Below are 26,767 nucleotides of genomic sequence, written 5' to 3'. Positions count from 1 at the left end.
AGAGAGAGAGAGAGAGAGAGAGAGAGAGAGAGAGAGAGAGAGAGAAACTATGAATATCGATTATCTTGTTAAATGAAGTTTTGAATATAAAAAATAAACATCATATATCTTTGAGAGAGAGAGAGAGAGAGAGAGAGAGAGAGAGAGAGAGAGAGAGAGAGAGAGAGAGAGACTATAAATACGGAATGTCTTCTTAAATGAGGTTTTGAATATAAAAAAATTATGAAGTATATTTTGAGAGAGAGAGAGAGAGAGAGAGAGAGAGAGAGAGAGAGAGAGAGAGAGAGAGAGAGAGACTATGAATATCGAATGTCTTGTTAAATGAGGTTTTGAATATAAAAATTCATAATGAAATATATTTTGAGAGAGAGAGAGAGAGAGAGAGAGAGAGAGAGAGAGAGAGAGAGAGAGAGAGAGAGAGAGAGAGAGAGAGAGAGAATTATGAATAACGAAAAACTAATTAACTGAGGTTTTGGAAAACGACAAAAAATCATGACGAAATACTGAGAGAGAGAGAGAGAGAGAGAGAGAGAGAGAGAGAGAGAGAGAGAGAGAGAGAGAGAGAGAGAGAAACCCAAACGCGCTCAACGGATAATTGCTAACAGTACTTCAGAAATGTTAGAGCTTTCTATTAATGATCAGTTACCATACATTACCAGTCAGACAGACAGACGTCACTAGTCTATTCATTCTCAGAGTTTAATTTCTTTTCATACAGATGAATGAAGGAATAAATCAAAAAGAGTTTTTCATAATATCGCATCAAACCCGGAATGCACAAAGCCTACTTGATAACAACAGAATATATAAAAATACACGTAAGTATTGAATCATTAAACTACTATTCAGCAACTGAATCAGGATCAGAACTTGAAAACAATAGCAAATATAAAAAAAAAACATTTAAGTCTTTCATCGTTAAAACTTACTCTACTACTGTTCAGTAGTTGAATCAGTATTAGAAAATCACAAGAAATCACATGAAAATAATTATATATATACCGTAGTTAAAAATGCTGAAATAAGTAAATCCACTGGTTAATTATCCACGGCATACCGGTTACACCAGAAAAAAAATATAAATGAATATATACACACACATATATATATATATATATATATATATATATATATATATATATATATATATATATATATATATATATATATATATATATATACATATGTCTATTTATATTTATATATATATATATATATATATATATATATATATATATATATATATATATATATGTATATATATATAAAATTTATTATATATATATATATATAATATATATATATATATATACATATATATATATATATATATATATATATATATATATATATATATATATATATATATATATAAACACCCAAATAAGCACGTAACAATCAACAACGACACGAATGCATCCCAGAAACAGTCACTAAAAATGCACCCAAAAACCTAACAATCAACACACACACACGTACCAGTACACCAAGCAATTAATCATCCAGACATCCACAAACCGAAACGAACTTGACCTTGTTATTCAATAATGATAAGAGGAATTTTCAGGCTAAAAATAATCGCGAAAAGGTCGCTGGAACCAGCCTCCGCCGACCTTCGCGCCAGAAGAACACGCGCGCACACACCTGTCACCTGTTCTTCGTGACGTAAGACTGAGTCTGCGAACGCGAGGAGGATTTCGCTGAGAATACGACGATACTCTGCCTATTCATTCATTGATCTGTTAATTTATCTGCGTTTTCTAATAACCGATCTCTTGCTCTATCATCATTATTATTATTATTATTATTATTATTATTATTATTATTATTATTATTCAGTAAATGAAACCTATTCACATGGGACAAGCACACAGGGGCCATATTCTATCTATTTATTCATTAATCTGTTAATTTATCTGCATTTTCTAATAACCAATCCCTTGCTGTATTATTATTATTATTATTATTATTATTATTATTATTATTATTATTATTATTATTATTATTATTATTATTATTGTTTCAGTAGCTCAAACCTATTCACATGGAACAAGCCTACCAAAGGGGCCACTGACTTGAAATTCAAGCTTTCAAAGAATGCTGGTTTCAACCTCCCACCGCAGACCCCACACTGCAGCAGTCACTGATCAAGATGCAGAGCCGGTGATTCTTCATCGCCCAGGGCAGAAGCGAAGCCGCGACTTCTCAGTGGCATACCACGGCACTAACCGCTATGCCAGCTCGAAAATGTGGTGAAAATAACACGAAAGCACTTAGCACTCCTTTTATTTCTCCCGAGGCCTTAGTTGAATATATATTATCACAAGCTATTTAGTGGCATGTAAACATTACTATCATCTTCTGTAATTCATTTCACATGAACGCCATATCCTTCGGAAGCTTGAATTTGAAGTCAATTGAACTGAATTGAACTGAGTATAGAATTTAGGTCAATGGCAAAGTGCTGGGACCTATGAGGTCATTCAGCGCTGAAACAGAAATTAACAGTAAAAGGTTTGAAAAGTGTAACATGAAGAAAACCTCACAGTTGCACTGTGAATCAATTGTTAGGACAGGGTGGAAAGTAAGATGGAAGAGAGAATATGAAAGGAGGTACCGTAAAAGGAACGAAAGGGGTTGCATCTAGGGGCCGAAGGCACGCTGCAAAGAACCTTCAGTAATGCCTACAGTGCTTGGCACTGCCCTCCCTACGGAGAATTTGAAGTCAATGGCCCCTGTACCCTGTTCTATATGAATGAGGTTCATCTTCTATGTGATAATGAACGAGGTATCTAAACGACATAAAACAAAAATCAATATATTCAAACAATTAAAATAAACATATGCGTGAGAGAACATTTAAAAGATTTCTTTTTATTTTTCGGTGTTTCTGCCGTCAAAAAGCCTCAACTTTTCGTTAAGGTTTTTGTGACACAAGCTCGAGCATGGGAACCTCCAATTCCGCCACTTATACAGGCGACTTGGTGCAACGTTTGCCGGTAGCCAGCTAAAACGTGCTTCTGTGCCACTGCATTTAAGTATGTCCAGGCACGCATACAATCGCCTCCCCACCCCCGCCCCGCCTCTCTCTCTCTCTCTCTCTCTCGTTTTAAGATTCTCTTTCCCTCTCTGAGTTTCTAAAGATGCACAGACACACTTATCCATCTCTCTCTCTCTCTCTCTCTCGTTTTTAAGATTCTCTTTCTCTCTCTAAGTGTCTAAAGATGCACAGACACACTTATCCATATCTCTCTCTCTCTCTCTCTCTCTCTCTCTCTCTCTCTCTCTCTCTCTCTCTCTCTCTCTCTCTTTTTTCAAGGTAATCTTATACTCTCACCAAAAAATGTTTACAAGTCTCTTAAATTTCTAAAGACACATACCGCCTACCTCTCTCTCTCTCTCTCTCTCTCTCTCTCTCTCTCTCTCTCTCTCTCTCTCTCTCTCTCTCTCTCTCTGACGTCTACAATCGAAGGCAGCTCAAAGAAGCTTCATGTAAAATTTATATCCAGACCACCTCGGTACGATTTGGACTTAACGCATGATGCCCTTGTAGGACTAATAAAACTACCATCATATGAGAGAGAGAGAGAGAGAGAGAGAGAGAGAGAGAGAGAGAGAGAGAGAGAGAGAGAGAGAGAGATCCGAATCTACATAACAAGGAAGACAGCTTACAAAAGATCCAATCCAAAACTCAAACAAGTACACACACAGACAAATTTGAGAGAGAGAGAGAGAGAGAGAGAGAGAGAGAGAGAGAGAGAGAGAGAGATCCGAATCTGCATAACAAGGAAGAGTTTACAAAAAATGCAATCCAAAACTCAAACATGTACACACACAGACAAAGAGAGAGAGAGAGAGAGAGAGAGAGAGAGAGAGAGAGAGAGAGAGAGAGCAGGTGACCTGAACCCCACCTGAAATAGCAGCAGCAGGAACCCTGTAAAACCACCAGCACCTTTTAAAACACAATCCACGTGCCTTTCTCCTCCACCACCACACCTTCCTGCCATCTCTCAAGCGTTTCCCTGAGAGAGAGAGAGAGAGAGAGAGAGAGAGAGAGAGAGAGAGAGAGAGAGAGAGAGAGAGAGAGAGAGAGAGAGAGAGAGAGAGATTTAAGGCTACAAAAGGAGACAACAGCAGCAGGAGCAGCAGCAGCAGCAGCACTGGTGAGCCTAAACGTCATCACTGCTGCCATCATCCATCCGCTCCCCTCCCTCCCTCCCTCCCTCCCCGCCAGCCAGCGGCAGCCGCCAACAACCCCGCAATCCCCATGATTTCCTCTAGCGAGACTCACTCTCAAGCCCCTGCCGATTCCAACAGCAGCAGCAGAATAAGGGCAGGGCCGAAAAGGAAACCCAGGCACAAGAGGGAAGAGGGAGAGCCAGGGACAAGGCAGAGTGCGAGATAAAAGGAGGTGTGGGTAGAACAAGCACTGAGACATGGCGGGTAGGAAAAGGATGACCTGTGAAGAAACTAAAGGGAGGAGCGACAGCGGGGGAGGGGGATGGGGGATGGAGTGGAGGGAGAGGAGATATGACAGAGAGTGGAGGTATGAAAGCGAGGAGGGAGAGGAGGAGATCTTGACTGGGGAGTGTAGGGGGGGGGAGGGGAGGAGAAGCCCGAGTCAGCTGATCGCCACTTGACAATCAGCTGATCAACACCACAGCTACCACCGACCCCTCAGCACACACTTATACACATACAAAACTGATCGTGTATAACTGCTTATTTTCGTGTGCTCCTTAATTTGGCCCATCTACTAAATCAAGATGCTATATACAAGTATTGATTCCTTTACCCTCGAAACCCAAGTTCCTCTTTAACATTTGTGACAAAACGAGCCAACATTTCAGCTGCAATCCCGACCCTTTAAAAATGCACACGGGCATTGTAAACAAAAACAGGTATCCTCGGCAACAGAGCCAGAATATCGAATAATAACATCTTCCAAACACAGCTCGCAATCACCCATATTGCATGAAGAGATTACGTAATGATGCTGTTGAGAGCAACCTTTAATAGTAAACCTTCCGAGGAACGAGAAATCGATAACCGCAAAATCGGGTTTACTTCCAAAGGCCAACAGTGAACTGTGAATTCCTCCGAAATCACACAATGGTGGGATTCATCATCATCACTACTAAAAATAAACCACCTTTAGAACCACTACAACAATACTAGTCGGCTCTTGCTACTCGGTGCCACAGCGTATAGAGAATGGAGAGTGAATTACTCATATATTACAAATACTCTTCATGAATAAAATACGCGATGGAAAAATCTCTTACGTGTGAAAAAGGGCGAGTGTATGAAGTCATCCCGGTGTTGCTCAATAACAGACAAGCGTCGCTCTTTGGGTCAAGTGGCGGAGAGTATTTCCTTAGGCTCCATTACATAGCAGTATGAGCTTGCAATTGCACACTCACTTCAATCCAAAGCAAATCCTATAAACATTACTGCTGTCACAATAACTATCTTGCATTATGAGAACTTCGTGCAAACAACACAAATCTGCTATGCTTATAGCTGCAGCCTTCTTCCACCATCACCAGAACCGCCGAAATACCTTGACAACCTGTTAATACAACACCCTGGCACCTACCTTTAACACGACCTCATCCCCCTTAAGCATACTATCTCTTTTCAAATGTGTGTGTGTGTGTGTGTGTGTGTGCGTGTCAGGTGTATGTTTGTGTGTGTTGTTTGTTCTTTTTCCAATACTTCTACAGTCCCTATTGCCAAGCGTGCGCTGCCAAGAAAGTAGATTTAATGCCGACACTCTTGGCTGGCTGGCTGGCTGGCTGGCTGTCTCTCTCTCTCTCTCTCTCTCTCTCTCTCTCTCTCTCTCTCTCTCTCTCTCTCTCTCTCATACACACGCACAAACATCTTCCACAAGTTCGGCAAATGCAACACTGTTGTCTGCTTCAAGAACTTGACAGTAATCAATACCTCAATATAAACGACCTCCACCATCTCTGGAAAAAAAAAACAAAGCTCTGCTATTCTGCTCAAAATGTAAGGGCGACACATCCACTAAATTAAAAAAATACAACTTCTAGGAGTCAAAAAAAGAGACAATATGTATTCCTCCAAAGTTAGTGATCATCTACAATTAAACATGCCACCCTTCACACTCACGTACGTTTGGTTGCTCACTCCACAGAGTATTGATCCACTTACAATACTGTACTTAGTGGGGGTACCAGCATATCAAATATGCCACTCGAGCTGTTCACCTTTTACCTAAACCTGTATCTATTTCCATCCGTCTGTCTGGAAGAGACTGGCTTTAATAATCATGATCACCTATATTAACAGGCTGACAATGGAAATCTTGTCCTAGGTTATTAAAATGCTCATATAATCAAATGATTCCTGGTAACAGATATGCTGCAATTTACTAAACACGCAATCACATTCTTAGTGACCAATTATCAGATTAAGATGTCCTGCCATTACTTTTTTCCTCATACTGACAATACAATTTATACATTTACCTCAAAAGAAGATATCTTTCATAAGTGGTTCCAATTCTAAACTGTTGTTCCAAAAACAATACCTATTAATAGTGAATCCTGGTCAAAATTTTCATAGCAGTTCAACTTAAAACTTTATTCATACCTTCCATAAATATAAAAATTGGCTGATTGCAATATGGAGTCATAAAAGTCTCAAATAAGTAAAAATTAGCCGATTACAATATGGAGTTATAAAAGTCTCAAATAAAAAAAATTATAATAGTAAAAAACTTAATTTAAAACCAACATTTAAGGAAAGCTGTTGAGGCTAACACAGTACTTTAAAACCGTAAAAATATTATGTTAAAAACTAGCCAGCAACATGGCAAAGAGAACACTATCATCATTCCAGCCATCTACAAGGAAACACACTGGCAATATGTCCACATACCTAAATCACTTAACCATAGATACCCCTATAGGAAAGGGAATAAGCTTCCAATACACAGCTACATGAGATGACATACCATCAAGATTGCATGTGTTATGAATTGCCACAGGCCAATTATCAGTCAACAGGGTGCAGTTCCTATCTGACTGGCATACTACTGCATCTCCAAGGATGAAATTAATTCCCTGTGTTTTCTAGCTACTACCTGGCAGATTAAGAGTTCATCAGATGAAAAGGGCTCAAACACCAAGTAGCCTACAAGAGGCAGGGTGCAAATATCTTGGAAAAACAAGAATAAAGAAGTTCAATGCAAATTCGCGGATTTAACACGAAGCAATGGTAGGAAAAAATTAGTTAGATGGGGAGATGAAAGCTAAAAGTAGCATGGACATCTGATTACAGGAGGTAAAATGGAAAAAACCAAGAACATATAAAATTGTTAATGATGCAGAAACCTCCTGATGGAATGACCGTGAGACAAGATACACTGGCTAAAGATGAAATGGATCAAGATGTGATCAACATGGGAATAATTGGTAGTTATGACTTAGACCATCAACGGATGGTCTCGTTTGAAAATTTTTCTAGTTTTATTTTAACAGAGATCTTTCACATTCACAATTGATCCCCGATCCTCTTTTTCTGCAGCACCAATATGCAGTAAATGTGCCTTACCTTACGTTTATAAAGTTCATATTACAGTCAATCCCCGGTATTCACGGGGGATTCATACTACTACCTGCTGCGAATAGCTCAAATCCGCGAATACTTAAAACCCCCCTAAAAACGCTTATAACTGCCTATTTTGATGGTCCGAAACACCAAAAAACCCTCTAAAAATGCTTATACTGTACCTGAATATTTTAATAGTTTTATCACAAAAAGTGCAGTCACAAAAATATGAAAATACAGTACAGTAATTTGTAAATATTTCTCTGTGAAAAATACCGCAAATACGCGAATTTTCAGCAAATATAATGTGTATATATGTTTGACACAGCAATCCGTGAATAGGTGAAGCCGTGAATCTGGAACCATGAATAGGCAAGGGCCCACTGTACATCCATTGTATTCAGCTGAGGGCTTATAACTTTTTAAACACAAATTAGCAAATCTTTAAAATGAAATAACCACTATAAACAGAAAAGGCAATACCATCCTCCCTTCGAATACGAGAAAATCATCTACTGATGAAATAAAGTCAAACGAGACAGAGATCACGATCTTCACTTATTTCTCAGCTCTTTTAATCATTCTAATGAAAATGTCAGGAAATGCTGCATGGAAGTTAAGTATTATATGCAAGGCCTCATATAATATTTATAACTGATACAATCAACACAACCTCACTTAGGTCATTTATCCTTCCTTTTACTAGAATACTGTTCTCCAGTGTGGCTGTCAGCCCGAGATTTCTCTTTCTCTTATAGTGTGATCCGCTGTCGCAATTTCTGTTTCCCAACACTAGCAGTTATGACTTGCACTACTGACAGATGGTCACTTGCTTGTCAATTTTTCATAAGTTGTACTATTTTAACAGAGAGCTTCCACATTCACAATTGATCCCTGCCCCTCTTTTCCTGAGGAGAGCGACCAGCTTTGCTGAACAGCAGCACCAATATGCAGTAAATGTGCCTCGCTGTCGAACTTCTCAGTTCCTTTATTCCTAACACCATTGACTGTGGAACAGGCCCCCTGAGGATGTTGCTCAACTGGAACCTCAAAGGTTCAAGCAAATCTGCAATGCATTACTAACCTAAAACAATTCTCTTGGTATTTTAGAATTTACTTACATTTTTATCTATTTATTTATTAATTATTTAACAATTTTCTTTCTAATAATTGATCTCTTATTTTTGTATTTCCTATTACCTTCTGTTACGTCTTTCAAATGAACACCATACTCTTTCAAAGCTTGAGTTTCAAGTCAATGGCACCTGTCGGCTTATTCCATACCAATAGGGTTCATCTTCTGGATAATAATAATAATAATAATAATAATAATAATAATAATAATAATAATAATAATAATTTAGGAAACATAATTCATGTTTTCATATGCTCACAACAACCAAGGAAACCAGGTAAAGCAAGAATTTCAGAAAAGATTATTGGTTGCCTGATGGTCTAACCTTTAATCAAGATTGAACTCACTTCAAGCTAGTAGGAGTTGTGATGACAAGGAAAGTGTGGCAACTACTTTTTGTGCAGAAGTCAGTGTAGGTCACCAACCTTAATTTCTTATTCAAAGATAAATCTAATTTACAAATGTCTCAACAAAGATATATCTCTTGAAAGTTCATAATAATTAATCAAGTCTTCAAGAGTCAACCATATAAATAAGAAGGCATTTTTACGATTGTTGGTTCCTTTTAAATTGTGAAATCCTTATCCTGTTGATGGATACAACACCTTGGCTTTTTATTTGGAAAGAAAGGAAGAGCTAGTAAGGATACTATATCCCTGTCAGAGGTCAGAATTTCTTGGGCTTAATGTCTGATTTCTTTGGTGGTGCTATTTTCACCTTGAAGTGAAATCTTTCCCATAGAACAATTTTCATTCATGGCTTGCCTTTGTACCAAGACTGACTCGAATGCCTTCCCCTACATGAGAGGAGTTAAGGTGACAAGTTATGCATGACACACAATGACCAGCAGACAGAAAGATGATCTCCATGTCCATCTAGGCATGATGGTCAACTTCTGTAACAAATTTGATTGCAATCACTTCCACCATGTTGGAGAGTTGCGATGACATGACATGCGAGACAGATACAGTGATAGCCAGTTGGACAAGCAGACAAAAAGACTCCATTTCTGCACATCTATTTAAGTTCATCTGCCTTAGTATCAAGTTAGAATAAAACCCCTTCAGCCACACAGAAATTGAAATGACAAGGTCAGTGTCACATACATTAAACAGATACATAGAAAGTGCAGTGGAGTGATAGTCATATGGACAAACAACAGTCCCCAACCCCAATGATATGGAACTAAAACTTTCATGTACTGATCACAGACCAATTCAAGAAACAGGGCGAAAATGGCTACAGATAAACCACAGTAGTAGTTCTCACAAGAGAATCTTGATGCTAATGATATGACCCATTAAAAAATATCTATGAAAATTGCTACAAATAAAAGTGCAATAGTTCACTTACTGGCAAAATCTTAATGATCAATAACTTGAGTGGTTTTTTTGTCTCACGGACATCACAAATCTTAAAGAAAAGGTCTGTAATAAACCCTGGTTACAATGAACAAGCAATGAGAAACATTTCTAGTAGCAGTGAGTCATGGGAATTACAATTAGTATAGTACATCACCTAACACAAGGAACAATAAAACCTTGTAATCAGCAAGGTGATTAAACTATGCCCCACAGGATCATATCTTCCCAATGCAAACCAGGAGTAGTCTATCAAATTCTCATGAGCTTTTAGGAATAATTTTTGTTGAGAAGTAACACAAAGTGAATGTAAAACCATTCTTCCAAGAACCATTTACATCATCTTGCTCCTTTAAAACAATTCTTTCCCATGTTATAAGCTACATGCAAGCTCTGGTGGCTGAAACAAGACTGATCCTTCTACCAAAACAATAAACAAAGGTCATGCATGTCATTAGGAGTAACCAAATAACCTCCTACCTTTGCTAACCTCTCCTACTTCAATGATAAGAGCAGAACGCTTTCTAATGGTTGCAAATTTTAATCAGTCACCCATCACTACTACTATTAATTCAGACCAATTAATTTAGACAGCAATGAATAAAAATTACTAAGTACTGTATACAGTACTGTTGAAAGGTTTAGCAGCATCCTGAAGTCTAAACAGCCTGTAGATAACAGCTCAGACCCTTTGTGAAATTCAAGTTTCCAAAGCGTACTGACAGAGGCCATCTGGAATTTCCTATTTATGCAGTTTAACACAAAAGTGTTTTTACTCAATAAACATTATCATTGCTGGTAGAAGCTTATTTTCCTTCCTAGATAATAAACATCTTTCCACAAGGGTGTTTTTATCACCAACACTTGAAGTCCATAGTTTTTTTTTTACCAAATGGAACTGTGGAATGAAAATCATGACAGGTTTCTTCTAAAGTCGAAGGGGTTTTTTATAAGATGATGTCTCTATCCAGAGAGTTAATGGCTAGAGCAAAGAACCTTTCAGTACTATTAGTGACTGGTTCTCCTGCCTCCAAAACATGGCACAATGAAGACCCCAGCAGTTCCTCTTGTCTGTATAAGTACTACCTCTAGTCCAAGGAAAAAATCCAGTAGCAAGGATTTAGTTCAATTTCAATGCTCTAGTCCAAAACCACCACTCTCTCAATAGCATATGTCAAATATGTCAAATTAATTACTTAATGTGAATTATCTCTGCCAGCTTCATGGATAAAAAATATAGGTGAATTTAGTGCAGAATAGACAGAATAAAGACTTAAAAATCTGCTGAAGTAGATAAATGCCAGGAAAGAAATTGCTGCCTTAAACTTAGATAGCAAGTGACTTGTTCATAACAAATGACAATGACTATTCAAGTAATAAAGTCTTTTAAGAAAGAAAGATCATTTTCAAGTAGGAGAAGCAGAGCTATCCTGCTATTACAGCATTGCTGTGGCTGCTTCCTTGAGGGGGTAAAGTTGGTCTAGTTTCAAGTGAAATTCTTGTTTCTGTTCTCAGCTTCTCTGCTCCCGACCACTGTGCCTAACTGGGAAGCAATTATCACTTGGGAAGATGGAACAATTCTCCCTGGGATAGGTTTAAAAGTACATCTGGGGAAATAAAGCACAAGGAACCTATCCATGGAAACATCATGCACCTGTGAATAGGCAGAGTCAGTACCTGCTTTTGAAGGGGCTTTATTCAGAAACAGTGAAATCCATTATATTTTGGGGGAAAATCTGTTAGCATAAGTCTGTGTTACAAGGTCTTGTCAGAGACTCCTTACCTTGCAAGTACTCTGACCTGCATTCACAACAAAACTTTTGGACATTTATATATGTTATACCAATGCAAGGTGACAGGCATTGACCACAGCAAGCTTTAGTAATAAGACAGAAAAGTGCTTATAAGCCACCATAACTATATGCACTCCCTCAAAGCTTATCAAAGGAGGAAGGGAGGCCAACAGTCAGAAACTACAGCTAAGCACAGTCCAGGGGGAGCTAAGCAATAAAAAAATCTCACATAAATTGACTCATGTAAAGAAGCCTTGTAACAGGTAAACCACTGCATCAAATTTCAGAAAAAAATATCTGCTTACTTTGGCTAATTCCTTTCCAAGCCAAAGGTTTTTCCATAAGCACAACAGTAGAAACTGTCTTCTAGGAAGAATAGTATAAGCATGCTCCTTCAGCTGTCAAACAAGGGTTTAATCCCAACCATTTCTGTATTCCAGAACAGCTTTCCTACAATCCAGTCTAGAGAGTACCGAAACTTTAGAACCAATCAGAGATACTTGTGTGGGAGGGAACTTTCATCCCTTTGGCAGAGTTAGCAGCCAAGTTTGGTGAGAAAGATGCCAGAGTTAGAGGAGTCACAGCTTGCACAGTAAATCTAGCCTGAGAGAAGTGGAACAAACTCAATACGTAAAAAGCTGGTGGTGAGAAAATGTGTGAAAACTATCTGGATGGGATTCAACAATCAAAAATATTTCTAGATGATAAAACTCAGCAACCAAAACAACTTAGAACATGCCTTTCAACCAGATCTACAGCATGTTCCTTGTACTATTTTCCAATTAGGAAGAGCTTCCATCATACTCCTTGTATTATTTTCAAATTAGGAAGAGCTTCCATAAGTTATAAATTGACAACATATGCTAATATATAGTCTTGGGAAACAGCAGACAGTGGTGATCCATCCAGTGCTGTAAACGAATGTGTATCCTCAATAAATGATAATTTTAAAAATTTAAAAAGTGAAAGTATTAGCTTCTGTGAGTTACATTATCATCATGTCTTTGAGACCTGGGCTAACTGATGACATGAAAAGATCACTTGTTACATGGTGGAGGATTAAACAAAAAAATAGATACTGCTAAAACTACTGACAATACAGGCAAAGGTATGTCTTTTGATAAGTTTAAAGGGCATTCAGATGATCCAACATTTATGTAAATGTTTAAACAAGTCATGAGTGTTTCCATAACTTCAAAAGGCATCATAATTTTCACTAATGGGGTTAGCTGCGTGGCAATAAGTGTTGATGCTGAAGATGCCAAAACTTTCAATGAGCTTAAAAAGGATAGCTTGTTCTGGGAGCGTATGCTGGAATGTACCAAACTCATCAAGAGAACAAGAAATGCCAAGATTCAAGGCAATTCATACTTTGTCATGCTGTGTAAGGGTTGAAATGTTCCAGGGTTCAAACTGACCACTTAAAGAACCCTAGAGTATTACTGTAATGAATATGATTAACCATATGAATACTGTTTATTCCTGCCATATCAAGAAAGCTTGAATGACACTGGCATTTGTGTACTATTTGAATACCAGTTTTTAAACTACTGTTTTACTCCCAAGGAAAAAGAATATTGTTGTCAAAACAGCATCCAATTCAAGGTTCTACTGATTTCAGACAATCCTCATGGGAAGCAACAATAATTTGGTAGCATGTATCCCTATGTGAACCCCACTCATTCAGCCAATGGACCAAGCCACAACAGCAGTGTTCAAAGCTTACTCTTTACACAAAGTGGACCAAGGCTACTGAGTCAAATAATGAGGCCAAACACTGCAAAATTTTGGGAAAGAGTTCCACATTCAAATGCTACCAAAAACATTGCTATAGCAATGAAAGAAATCACATGCATGAATGGCAAAGTTTTATAGAAAGTGTAAACACTTTTAGCAGTTTCAACAATGATATTTCAGCCAATGAAATTCTCAAGATTTTATCAATTAGGAAGCTGCTCAAATTGAAAATGGATGAAGAGGCCAATCATGGACTTGCTAGCACTGAGGCTGGACCTGACTGAAATGGATGAAGGAAGGAAACCCTAGGTAGAAAAAGCAGACTTTATACTTCATACACCAAAAAACTTCAAAGCAGAGACACTGGCTGTGGTATTTGCTACTATCAACACTGGCATGTGAATATTACAGAAAAAATTTCCTAGCATTCAAGGACATTCATGATGTGTGTTTTCATGTACCCATTCATCCCATCTCAATGAAGTTGCTGTGGTCTGTCTGAGAGAGTATTTGGTCTGGCTACTATCATCCCCATGAATTCACTCAAGCCCTGGTTCCAGTCATAGTGTGGGCTCTCTGCCAAAAGATCCATCTCTTGAGGAACCTTCACAACTAGCTGATGTTGGCATTCTCTATAAAACAACTATGGCAGCATTCCCTGGGCCTCCAAGTCAAACAAGGAGACATCAAACTTTTGCACCTTAAACAAGGGCCATGTATCTTGGAATGGTAACTGACACTGAGAAGCAACTGGTTTTCCTCATACAGGATCGGAGATTATCTTCCATCTAGGACCTATCAATCACTGATTAGCCCCTTGGTATCCCTGGAAAAGTTGGTGTCCTTTAACCCATTTAATCATGATTGATTCAATTCTTACTCTCAAAGATGTGGTCAGCATAACAATGTCAGTGGTCTGGTTTCTGAGAGTTTAGATGATTTGCTCTAATAGCAGCAGCCCCAATCATCTGGTAAGCACTAGATCCCCTCCAGAACCTGCAACAAACCAAAGCTTGAGGGACAAATCCAGGTCTTCATGTTACAGGTTTTTGATCAATGCAGCAGAGTACTCATCACATTAACTTTCTTGAATTGAAGGTCATCTTCCTAGGCCTCCACGCATTCATTCAGTGTCTGGCAGGACATAAGAGGAGTGTGATAGCATACAACTATGTAATAATTGCCTACTTGCAGAACCAGGAGAGGCACCCAATTCAAAGATGTACATCATCTGACTATGAAAGTCTTCGTGTTAGTTGAAGAAAATGACGGCACCATCATGCAGAGGTTTACTCCATTAATATGCAACATCAAAGCAGGTGGCCTGAGCACCTGTGGGAATGGTTGTTGAATCCTCTTAGTAAGGCTCTTTGGCATCTTTGGGGCATGCCACTGGTGGACCTGTTTCTGAGGAATTTGAACAATTTCCAATCCACAGCTCAGTGCAACCAGATCCCGCAGCTTGGAAGACAGATGCAATAATGCATCCCTGTGACAATTTGCATGTGTACACCTTCACTCCTTTTGACCTCCTTAGGCAGATGTTGGTGCTACTCCATAGATTAACAGACACCAGGATGATTCTGATAGGATCCCCTTCTGCCACAACAGGAATAGCTCATGGATCTCTTTTGCTGGTGGTAGACAATCCTATAGACCTGCTAGACTAGAAAAAACTCCTCAAACAGGCCCACTTAAACAGTTCCACAATACACTAGACTCATTTTGTTATATCTGAAGATTACCCAACAAAAAAATTCAACAGACAGGCTCAACACAGATCATCCACCTACCTTCACCATGTGAAAGATGGGATTGTCATCTAATCAAAACCACCATTCCCTTGATCATAGATTTCTGTTCAGTGCTTTTCTTGTTTTCATTAACAAGTATTCTTCCTCCATTTTCAAGAGTATAAAGGTCCACACTCTAACAGGTTTTTTACTAACATGGCCTGGACTTTGGCAGTTCCAAAGGTCTGTTAAAACTCCACTGCACTTCATGTAATGTTCAGTGCAAAACTTCCACATCCTCAAAGCTGGGATCTTGTGTCAGTTTTTCCAAACACATTACCGTGGATCATCAATTAGGTCTTCTGAGCCGAGTGTCTTCCTTGAGGCTTTAGCTTCATCAAGACGAGTCCATTAACTCCATGCCTTATATGTAATGGTTACACAAAGAAATGATGGATGACTGTGGAGTCTATTTTTCATCAGGTTTTATTGCTAAGACTAAGTGCCTGGTTGTCAGGACTTAATTACCACTCCATTCGTCATGCTCTCCTTGTCTTTGAGCTAATAATGAAGAGTACCTGTTACAGGCTTAACTGCAGAGAATTAAACTCTTTAAGACTGATCCTTCATGAATGTATCTCAACACAAGCCAGCAGAAACAGCAAATCTTCTGGCTAAGTGAAATGATCTTGAAGGCCTATTCTAATAAATCGAGTGTCTGACACAGGCCAAGTACAGGCTCAGACTCAAAAGGTTAGAGTGCTCTTATCTTCCCTGGCACAGTATGCAATCTTGTAGAGTCTTTCATTTAATATGTTGGTAACTGGTGAAGTCAATCAACTTTTATAAATTTCACTTGCACAATGTCACATTTGGAAGTGAATTCTTCTTTTCATCTTCGGCTTCACAAAAAAGTGAGCTGGATGCACATACTGTATATAGTATACCATACATAAGGCTGGCACCTATGTGGTGGAGAACTCTCCTCTACTGTACAGATTAAAGTCATATGAGCTAGGGATTTTTATGTCACCAAAATAAGGCATCTGTATCATTATAACACGCTTGTATGAACAAAAATGTCTTCTATTATTTAACCTTTTTTCCAGTTTAGATGAAAAATATTCAGCCAAAGCTGCTACAACTGTGACAAAATCACATGTTTATGTTCCACTTAATAATTATATAACATCTCTAACACCCATTACCACAATTATACAGAATAATGAACACGATAACAAATAAAAATACATCAAGCCAAATGCTGGAATACGTAATTCATCATATCAAAAGGAACAATAAACACAAGTAATTCCGAGTTATCTCAGAATCCACCACTCTTGGATATTTGAGGCATATCCCTCACGATCCATTCCCCGTACATATACTGTATAGAATACACAGTACAAAATGTAGAATAACACTAACATTCTTTGTGAATGTCCAAAATATAATCAACAAATGTCTGGTTTTAGAAACAAACCAAAGAAATTTTGTCAGAATCTTTAAGATTTTCAATTACCCCAATTAAAAAACTTCTTCATTAATAAAGAGAAAACCTTTGGACCAACCCTGTGAGAGATAAATAAATTATCTCAGTGGTTTGGTTAAACTACTTACTAATAATAATAATGCACTTAATTATAAAATTTGGCTTTGCTGTCACAGATCTGCCCAGCTGTAGGATATGATAGGCAGTCTGACCACATTCAAGGTAAGCTAGCCCACCCGAAGCTTCCCTATGGTAATAAAAAATTCTATCACATAATCAACCTTTTTTTTTATCAAGCAGGCCTCATATGTATATAATTTTTTCCAACTGCAGGCTAGAACAGGAATGTAACCTTATCATACAATATTATGATTTAAAATGTTACAAAATGAGAATAAAGAATGGTGTTCATTAATTGCACTGGTTATCATTGCAAGTAAGAGTATCAGGATCCTTAGGGTACGGGTGTGTCAAAAGATTAAACACTTTGGGAAAATATTTTGAATAATGCCATTGTTTTATACATAACACCAATGTGAACCAAACAATTTGAACCCTAAGTCATAGAGTCAGGTTTATGTAGCTGTTCCACCCCCCAAATTAGTACAGTATATAAATGATCACCACTTGGAGAGAAATGCAAAGGAAATAACTGAACAATATGATGCCGGCTCAAAGTAACAAGAGATTTTAAATAATTACAAAGCAAAATCACGATTGATGCTGAAAGTGGCACACGACGCGCATCCCTCTTATATTCCATACATGAAAGAGAAAAGTTGCACTGGAATAAACTGGAATGAACAAAACAATGAAAACTAAAGGGAGAGGCTAAATGGTGGGGTAGGCACATTGGTCACTGAGGCCATACCAACCCTAAAAACGACACAAAAAAAAACTTGCAATCACACCTGAAATGCAGGGAGTAGAGCCAGCAGGTATAAGTTAACAAAGGGTTAGTGGTAAACCCATTATACCAAAGTCCTATGCAGAGATCACCGTGTAAAATTCAACAAGCAAGGTCACAGACTATGACAGTTTGTTTCTGCCATATAGATGGCTTATTAAAAATCAATGACAAGTGTCAGTAAAGTCACTTTGATTTGTATGAATACATCATGGCAAAATGAGTTAAAACATAAAAACCACCAGAACCCACAAGTTGCTGTATGGTCTACCCATATAATCATAGCCAGGTTTATCACAGGGTAAAATCATGGTACATGATGTAATATAACTGAGCCTGAATACTTGAAAATACTTCTGACTATAATCCCTTCAACATCTCAAGAATTTTATACAAGTTTATCTCAAACTATAGCAACCATTTTTTCAACAGGATGCAGTATCTTACTGCAAACACAAGCAATTTTGGGACCATCATCAGCCATTCATATGAATGCTGCGCTCTTTTGGCCAATGGGAAGAAAATTTGACGAATCTTGAAAAGTATACTGCTGTCATCATGACAATGCAGATAGTAGAGACTTATGATGATAGCATGCTGCCTTACTCACTAATTGGATGGCTTGAGTTCACTGGGCAGGAATATAACGGTTCTTATGAAAAAGAGCTAATCTGTCTTCATTGAAACTAAATAAAAAGCAAAAACAGGAATCAATACAACAATTAAATCATAAAGGACATTCACATTTACAGTCATGAATGATATAGCTTTGTTCATTACACTGTCCTCTAGCTAAGGAAACCTGATAACATCACATCAAGAACATATAATCAACATGATGATAAATTAAATATACTGCAGAAATAATTTCACATCACAAAGAAATTCTATCCACTGAAGCTACAGAAACCAAACAATTTGCACTCAAGTCCCCCAAAAATACAATTAGATCTCACATTACAAAATAACCTTGTATTGGATTTCATTAGAAATCAGTGTCAGCTACTGGCCAAAAGGGTTTCCTTAACTGCCCTAGCACATGCGACCAACTTCCATTAGACTCTAAAGAATGAGGATGCACTTAGGGTTGGCCCCACAAGAACCCACTCATGATGGACATGAGATACAATACACCATACTCCAACAAGCTTTCCCAGATTGTTAACAAGAAATTAAATGGTACACCTGATCACCTTTGGCATGCAAGGCTGAATGGCACAAGTTAGGCCTAGCCTACATTCAGATACATTACTATTTATATCCTTTACTTCCATAAACATTATACTTCGCAAAAGAAGGGAAATGATAAATGTAAAGACTAGCACTGTAACATACAATAAGAATAAAATGAAATGGCCCAAATTCAAGATGCTGTGATAAAAAAAAAATTAGCTTGGATTCAAGATGCTGTGATAAAAAAAAAAATTAGCTTGGAGCAGGAAATATTTATACATGACCACTGAAAAAAGTGAACTACACAATAAAAGTTTTAAACCGTGTTTACAACTGTAAGTGGTAAATGTCTAAAGACAATCATTTGTGTGCTTCAGGCTTTAAAATATGATGTCAAAGCTCGAATGTCTGTCAATTTGGCCTAGGGTAATAACAGAACTGCACAAACCATATGGTTATTTTCACAATTTCAATAGCTTTCTTTTCAGTTACACCTTCAGACATACAGGCACGTAAAAACTTGCATACAAGCATTATGTTATGATATCAATTACTGCCTTACACATAGGCCTGTGCAATACTTACAAAATAATTTAAGATAGCTATTACACCTATTAAAAAGCTTTGCTTCAGAGAAAAAAAATAGCTATTACATCTGTTAAAAAGCTTTGCTTCAGAGAAAAAAAAAAACAGTTTCACCTTAATTCATCAACTAGGGAGAAACATTTCATGACAATACAGTATTCTCTAATACTGCTGGTCTTTTATTACAGCCACTTCCATGTGTGCACAAAGAAAATGTAAGACAAATGGGGTGAGGTGCAACAAAAATCAGAACCAGAGAGTTGAGCAGAGAGTTAAATGTTCAGTAACCTTTCAGAATACTTTAATTTTGTTGACTGTAAGTTTGATTACTCAAAACTTTCAGCAATCTTGAACTTCACTGTACTATGCAATCATAAAGGAATTGCAACAAACACTGAAATTCTAAACTGATTTCCTGCAATGAAACAACTCTCAACTCCCTTCTTCAGATAAAAGCGTCAACATAAGCTATAACTACTCTTCCTCCTGTGCTTCAACCCAGCATTCACCTCAACCAAAGAAGCTCTTCCTACTCCTGTCCTTCAATCCCTGTACAGTATTCACCTCAACCAAGAAGCTCTTCTTACTCCTGTGCTTCAACCCTGTATTAACCTCAACCAAGAAGCTCTTCCTACTCCTGTCCTTCAACCCTGCATTCACCTCAACCAAGAAGCTCTTCCTACTCCTGTCCTTCAACCCTGTATTCACCTCAACCAAGAAGCTCTTCCTACTCCTGTCCTTCAACCCTACATTCACCTAAAACAAGAAGCTCTTCCTACTCCTGTGCTTCAACCCAGTAGTCACCTCAACCAAGAAGCTCTTCCTACTCCTGTCCTTCAACCCTGTATTCACCTCAACCAAGAAGCTCTTCCTACGCCTGTCCTTCAACCCTGTATTCACCTCAACCAAGCTCTTCCTACTCCTGTCCTTCAACCCTGCATTCACCTAAAACAAGCAGCTCTTCCTACTCCTGTGCTTCAACCCAGTAGTCACCTCAACCAAGAAGCTCTTCCTACTCCTGTCCTTCAACCCTGTATTCACCTCAACCAAGAAGCTCTTCCTACTCCTGTCCTTCAACCCTGTATTCACCTCAACCAAGAAGCTCTTCCTACTGCTGTCCTTCAACCCTGTATTCACCTCAACCAAGCTCTTCCTACTCCTGTCCTTCAACCCTGCATTCACCTAAAACAAGCAGCTCTTCCTACTCCTGTGCTTCAACCCAGTAGTCACCTCAACCAAGAAGCTCTTCCTACTCCTGTCCTTCAACCCTGTATTCACCTCAACCAAGAAGCCCTTCCTACTAAGCTGGATTCCTTGATCCCATTTCCCCAGTAGAATTTATGGTGACCCTCCATGTTCCACTACCTACAGATAATCATAACAATAAAAATGGAAGACAGTAATCTCACTTAGACCAAATACTGTATCCTTGAGTCCCAGCAAAACCAAACGAGAAATAAATCTTCAACACAAACAAAAGGCATCAAGGGTGATTTGGTTGCTTTATACAACTAGCAGCTCATATCATAAAATTTTGATGACCTCCACAGTACGTAGTTCCAGGACCTAATTGTGTTGGTGTTCTATGACATATAAACTGCTATAAGCAAACATGTACTGGTAGCAAACATTCAAAAAAATGGGACATTCAATGTACAGTTACTGTGCTGCATAGTCAAGTAAAGCCAGAGCATTGTACAATAGCTATAGCAAAAAGGGATGCAATATTGCTGAATGGCAAACAAAAAATGGTCAACTGATGATGCTAACTTAATAATGGACACATAATCACAGCTAAGTTCAAAGTGATATGTACAAACATTGGCTGTTGCACTCTATATTAATTAGTTTTCAGCACTGTAGCCTGTAATTATTTTTTGTTTGACAAGTGGGCTGAAAATCAAATCTCAAATGACTAACTTACCAGATTATAATTTAGTAAAATTTATATTCCATTTTATAATTAGGGATCTATAATCTTCAGTACTATATACAGTACATTTAAAATTACCAATACTGTACTACTCGGTTGCAAATGTAATGTAACACGTATTCATGTGTGACTTACTCTATGATAAATCTTTAACAATTTTAACTGATAATCATCTACATTGATTTCTTCCCACTTAGTCATCAACTTATGTAGCTTGGCCAGACCAGTGAATCACATTTGCAGACATTCATAGGTCAGGCACAAAGGGTTTGTCCTTGAGAGGGAAATAATGAAAATAGATTTAGATGAAACTAAATTACTTTCAGATAAACTAACAACACAGATTCTACTGATGACAATAACAGATAATGAAAAAAGGGACTTATCCCTTTTTAATTTCACTTTCAAAGTGATCATTCTTCTAATTTTGTAATTTAGTTTAGAAGCCAATCTTCTACAAATATTAAATAAACCACGCAGTCTGTTTGTTGATTCTTAAATGCAGCGTCTGTATCTTCACTGCTTTCAGCTCCTACATGAGTTGTATCCAGCATGACTGAAGCCACATTCCCTAATGGTGCAGCTGGTATAAAGAATTCTGCTTGTATTCACTACCTCTTGCTTAGCTACATAATTTTCAAGATTCTAATGCACTTACTGAATCCTTGGCAGAGTAGCACTTTGACAGTTGGAAACTGGCAGATTAAAATACCAAACACTAGTTTTGTAAAATTAAAAGATATCAGATAACCTCACACAAGATAGAAGAATTTCCTTTCTTGGTAAAAAAAAAAAAATGGTCACAATCTTTTAACACAAAAATTTCATAAATACCATAAATAATAGCAGAGTATTTATGTATATACAAAGAAAGGGCTAACTTCCCAAGTCAATATGCACTACAAGCACTAACAAAAATATATACAGTACAGTGTACTACATTTATACAAAATTAATTCTTCATTTCTCATCATAACCCTGATACTGTAATCCAAATTCTATCAGGACTTTAGTATTGATTATGCATAAAAAATATACTTGAAGACTTATCACTATTATTTTAGTAAGAATTCAGTAAACAATTACTGAATGTACTGCAAATTACTAAGTCACATAGAAATGATAAGTTCAGAGTTTCAGAGGAAATTTATGGAATGCTAACTAGTTTCTATGAATGAATAATCCTAACAGGCACAAAATAAGTTAGACAAATACTTACAGCTGACAATCTTGTATTCTGAGAAAGATTTCTGGCACTTACCTGGAAAAAAGGAAAGGAAAATAAACCAATGTTTTACACATGGCAACATACATACTATATATATGTATACAGCACCCTTATTTCTCAAAGCAGCATTCAGTCTTATTCTTGGGCATACATTTTAATTTAATGACTAATAAAAACTGCAACATCAGAATCCACCCAATAAAAACCAATTCAATAAAAACCTTGAAACTAAGGTTATGTTTATCATCATAATTTGATTTCACATATTCCTTTCGTCATTGGTACAGCCTACGGCATACAGTGTGCCTTGCACTGTCAACTGTATGTGGTACCTGGGTCCTCCATGTCATCCCTATTGCCCTAACTGCACTGCTTTCTGTTTTTCAGTTTAAATCTGTTCCTTTTTAAAATATGAGAGACATCCTGTATATGAATCATAACCCATAATTTGCATAGTTTACACATTACAGGCGGTCCGGCTTACCGGCAGCATCGGTTAATGGCATTTGGCTAGCGATGTTATTAACCAGATTTTCGGTGCCGGTAAGTGATTTTTGGCACCGGTAAGCGGGTAATCAGTGCCAATATCCAGTTATCAGTGCCAATAACCAGTTATCGGCATCGTTAAGCAGTTTATCGGTGCTATTGTCGGCGATTTTTGGTTATCAGCAATTTTCGGTTAACAGTGCTCAGCTGGGAATGGAATCCCAGCCGTTAACCGGAGACTGCCTACAGTATTTGTAACAGCTTCATATAATTTAAAACCTCTCAAAAAAAATTCAAAATCTTAACTTATAGCCACAATAATGGCTGACTTGGATGCAATTAGTTAAGATCCAAAATAGCATCACAAGAGTTTGTTTCAAATACACACACACAATCAGCACTGTAATAATTTAAGGAGATTCAGGTTACTTTATAGGTTAAAAACCAACTTTCCAGTTACTACTGTGCTTTCCAGACAGCTGAAAGTATTCAGAAATTCTGTAATTGCTGTAATCTCCACTCATATATAATACCCTTGAAACCTGATACTGCATAAACACAGTACTGCAATTTATTCTTTAAAACAGGCAAGTATTAAATAATGTAGTTTCAAACTGTAATCTCAAAAACTTTACAAATACTGTACAGTACTCAAGTACCAAAAAATCCATCCCTACATTTATTTGTTAAAGCCAGATGCTTCCCCTCAAACAGGGATCAAAAAGAGAGCTCCCTACAATACATGAAACCCCTTACCTTGACCTTCTTGTCTCTTGAGGGGTGGGGAGCATCACCGTTCATCTTGGGTCGTTGGTGAGGTCGGAGTGGTGGTTCGTTGCTACGCTGTAGGCCAGTGTCGTGATAATGACCTCCTGCCACACCATTCATTGTGACATTAGCCTCCCTCACCTCCACAACTCTCACATTACCTGCACAAATACAAACAACCCTTAAGTAACTATCCCATTACCTATATATATGATGAAATTCTAAATGTCTTAAGTTATATCAGTCACTCATACATAATTATGCAAAACCAGCAGATCCATACGTACTTATTCCCTAATTTTAACTGAACTCATTCAGAAACCTGTCCTCCTGTCTGCTTTAACTTTACAATGACAACCTACAACAACTGCCATTTCCTTTATAGTTTAGTGCTTAAAAGCAGAACCCTGACATTCATGTCCTGGGGGTTAACCCACTTAATAAATTGTATTCTGGATATGTTATAAGGTTTATTGTAAATAAGTATAAAAGATCCTTGGGCAGAGACTGCCACAGGTTGAATGAACACTCCAAAGTAAATGGAGTTTAGTATACATAGACACGGGAGAAATGTAGAAAACTACTTTCCGTCTTATAGCTAAATATTGCTTTTTTGTGACAAGTTTGCTGCTTAGCAGAACACAAGAATTCCACGCACACAAGAACTCCATTGTTCTAAGGCCAGATTCCAAGGAAAGCAAAACACTACTGCAAATTCTCACAGATTGGTGCAATGACAAAAACTGTGAGGAAATCAAAAGACATTACAGCACAAGTAAATTCAAGCAAGCGCCCAAAATTCCAATGAAGATCAGATGAAGGGATGGTGAAAAATAACAACTAGACACCAAAGTTGATTCTTTCACCAAAAGGAGAGAGGAAAACACTTAGATCAGAAGCTGAAGGATTTTCGTATGTCAATACTTGAGGAGAATAACCCAGCTAGCTGGGTTAAACAGTCACTTCAACAGCAAGACAAACGGGGAGGGAAGTATTTGTCATTAAGATTAGGTACTACTTAAAAAGATACAGTAACAAAAACCAATGAAGACTCCAAATTAAATGGTCCCAATATCCAGCAGCTGTCACATGGGCAGGAGAAGTTAAGTCTTCAAACAAAACAAGGATTACCATGGAACAGCAGTGAGCACTGCATGTTGGAATAATGGCAGAGCAGTTAAGGGTACGCAGATGCTGACAAGATGAGCAGGAACAAAAACAACAAATAACAACACAGACAAATATGAATTCTGGTGGAGGTGGAGTGAAGGTTACACAAGGAAACATAGTCTTGGCATATCGATCCACGATGAAAAGGTAAATTTGGTATAAGTGCAACAAATAAACTGAAGAATGAGGAAGATTGCACTGGTCATCATTCAAGCGTTATCTGTAAAAAAACACCACAAGCAAGACCACGCAAGGAAGAAAAACTTTTGGGAAAAGTTGTTAGGTGCAATGTCAGAGGTGTCTTAGTCAGAAGGTATATTGTACTAGTAGAAGACCTAGAAGTGGATGCTGAAATGGACTTGGTCTGAAGCATGTGACTTCAGGGGAGAGCAATTCTTTACTAGAATTCTGCATATGCCTAAAATTTACAATGTTAAACACGTCTGGGAACCCCAAAGAGAAGTTGATAACATGAGAATGAAAGAGACGATACATATTGCTTTTACTACAAAAAGTACTGGCATCAAATATACATACTGCTCTTTTCTAACAAAGATAAAGCATGTGACTCACCCCACAAACTTCTCTGCATCAAAAGATACAACAGATAAACATAAGAATACAGACTAGGAAGCTATTAAACAGAACCCTAATGCTCACTAAAGCAGCAGCTTATGCAAAATCAATTTACGCTTCATGATAAGGAAACAACTGAAAGGCAGCACAAAAGCAGCAGCAGTGGTAGTAATATGGTGTGGCATTTGGGAGGTATATAGCCTACAGTGGCTAGAGTAAGGCATGGAGAGATCAAGATATACAAAAAATAATTTAAGTCAATATACCCTCTAAGCTCTGGCAGAGGGCTAGCAGGTTAGAAGATACACAAGTATACAAGAGAGAGGGAGGCCAAGAGTAGAAATGGAACAAGCAACAAAAAAGCTCTGGAAGGAATAGAAATTTGAATTTCAACAGCAGAGCAAAAGGAAGATATACAATGCACAGAGCAGCAAATTTGATGAGGAAACACTAAATATAAGTAAAAATAAAATTGCTGAAACAGAAGAATACTCCCCATTGGCCAGGCAAACATTCAAGAACAACAGTACACCTTGTGAAAAGTTCATTCGCCTGTGTTGTTTAGATTTGTCACAAGAAATGTGAAGTTCGTACTACTGTAGAATGATAATTTTTCTTGTAAAACATTTCGTTTATTTCAACACAAACCCCATCAGCTTTCATATGCCTGAGTAGCTACTTTCGAAAGAGCTCTTCATGTTATGTACCGAATTCTAACCAAGGCACTGGGGTATGTAGGTCTCTGAGTAATATGATCATGAAAACAGGAGTCCTTGAGACTAACAGGTCATGAAACTGAACAGAATCCTTGTTAGTAAAGACATGGTTTAGAAATTTAACTTCCCAACTTTTTTTTTACAGTGGGCATAAAAAGAATTATGGTAGGATGAACTTACCATTTTCATAAGGTAGAGCTACTATAGCCATAAAATTCTATGGCTTACAAGCTTATAAAAGGAAGGATTATGTTAAGAAGACAGTGAAATAATAGGAGGGACATTAGTATCTTACTGAGAATGAACAAAAATTGATATTAATGTTTTGTTCCTCCTATTCCATGTTAGGTCTCTACTGCCAGTTGGCTCATGGTATGAATTTCATTTTCCCTTTGT

The 26,767-nt window shown here is 37.7% G+C and overlaps 1 protein-coding gene across 5 annotated transcripts in view; it reads right to left on the bottom strand.

Moving 5' to 3' along the window:
- shep (alan shepard) overlaps positions 1–26,767 on the bottom strand; it is a 213,753-nt gene that overhangs the window by 172,715 nt on the left and 14,271 nt on the right. For 4 of the 5 annotated variants that reach the window (XM_067086197.1, XM_067086194.1, XM_067086195.1 and 1 more), the window contains exon 2: positions 23,898–24,070. The exons of the other annotated variant lie outside the window; for it this stretch is intronic. In XM_067086197.1, the coding sequence (XP_066942298.1) occupies positions 23,898–24,029 (132 nt within the window). In that variant the 5' untranslated portion in view covers positions 24,030–24,070. The remainder of the gene's footprint in view (positions 1–23,897; positions 24,071–26,767) is intronic. 5 annotated transcript variants of the gene reach the window in all.

Source organism: Macrobrachium rosenbergii, chromosome 42 (assembly GCF_040412425.1).
Source record: "Macrobrachium rosenbergii isolate ZJJX-2024 chromosome 42, ASM4041242v1, whole genome shotgun sequence".
Lineage (NCBI taxonomy): Eukaryota > Metazoa > Arthropoda > Malacostraca > Decapoda > Palaemonidae > Macrobrachium > Macrobrachium rosenbergii.
This window is presented reverse-complemented; position numbering and strand designations above follow the sequence as displayed.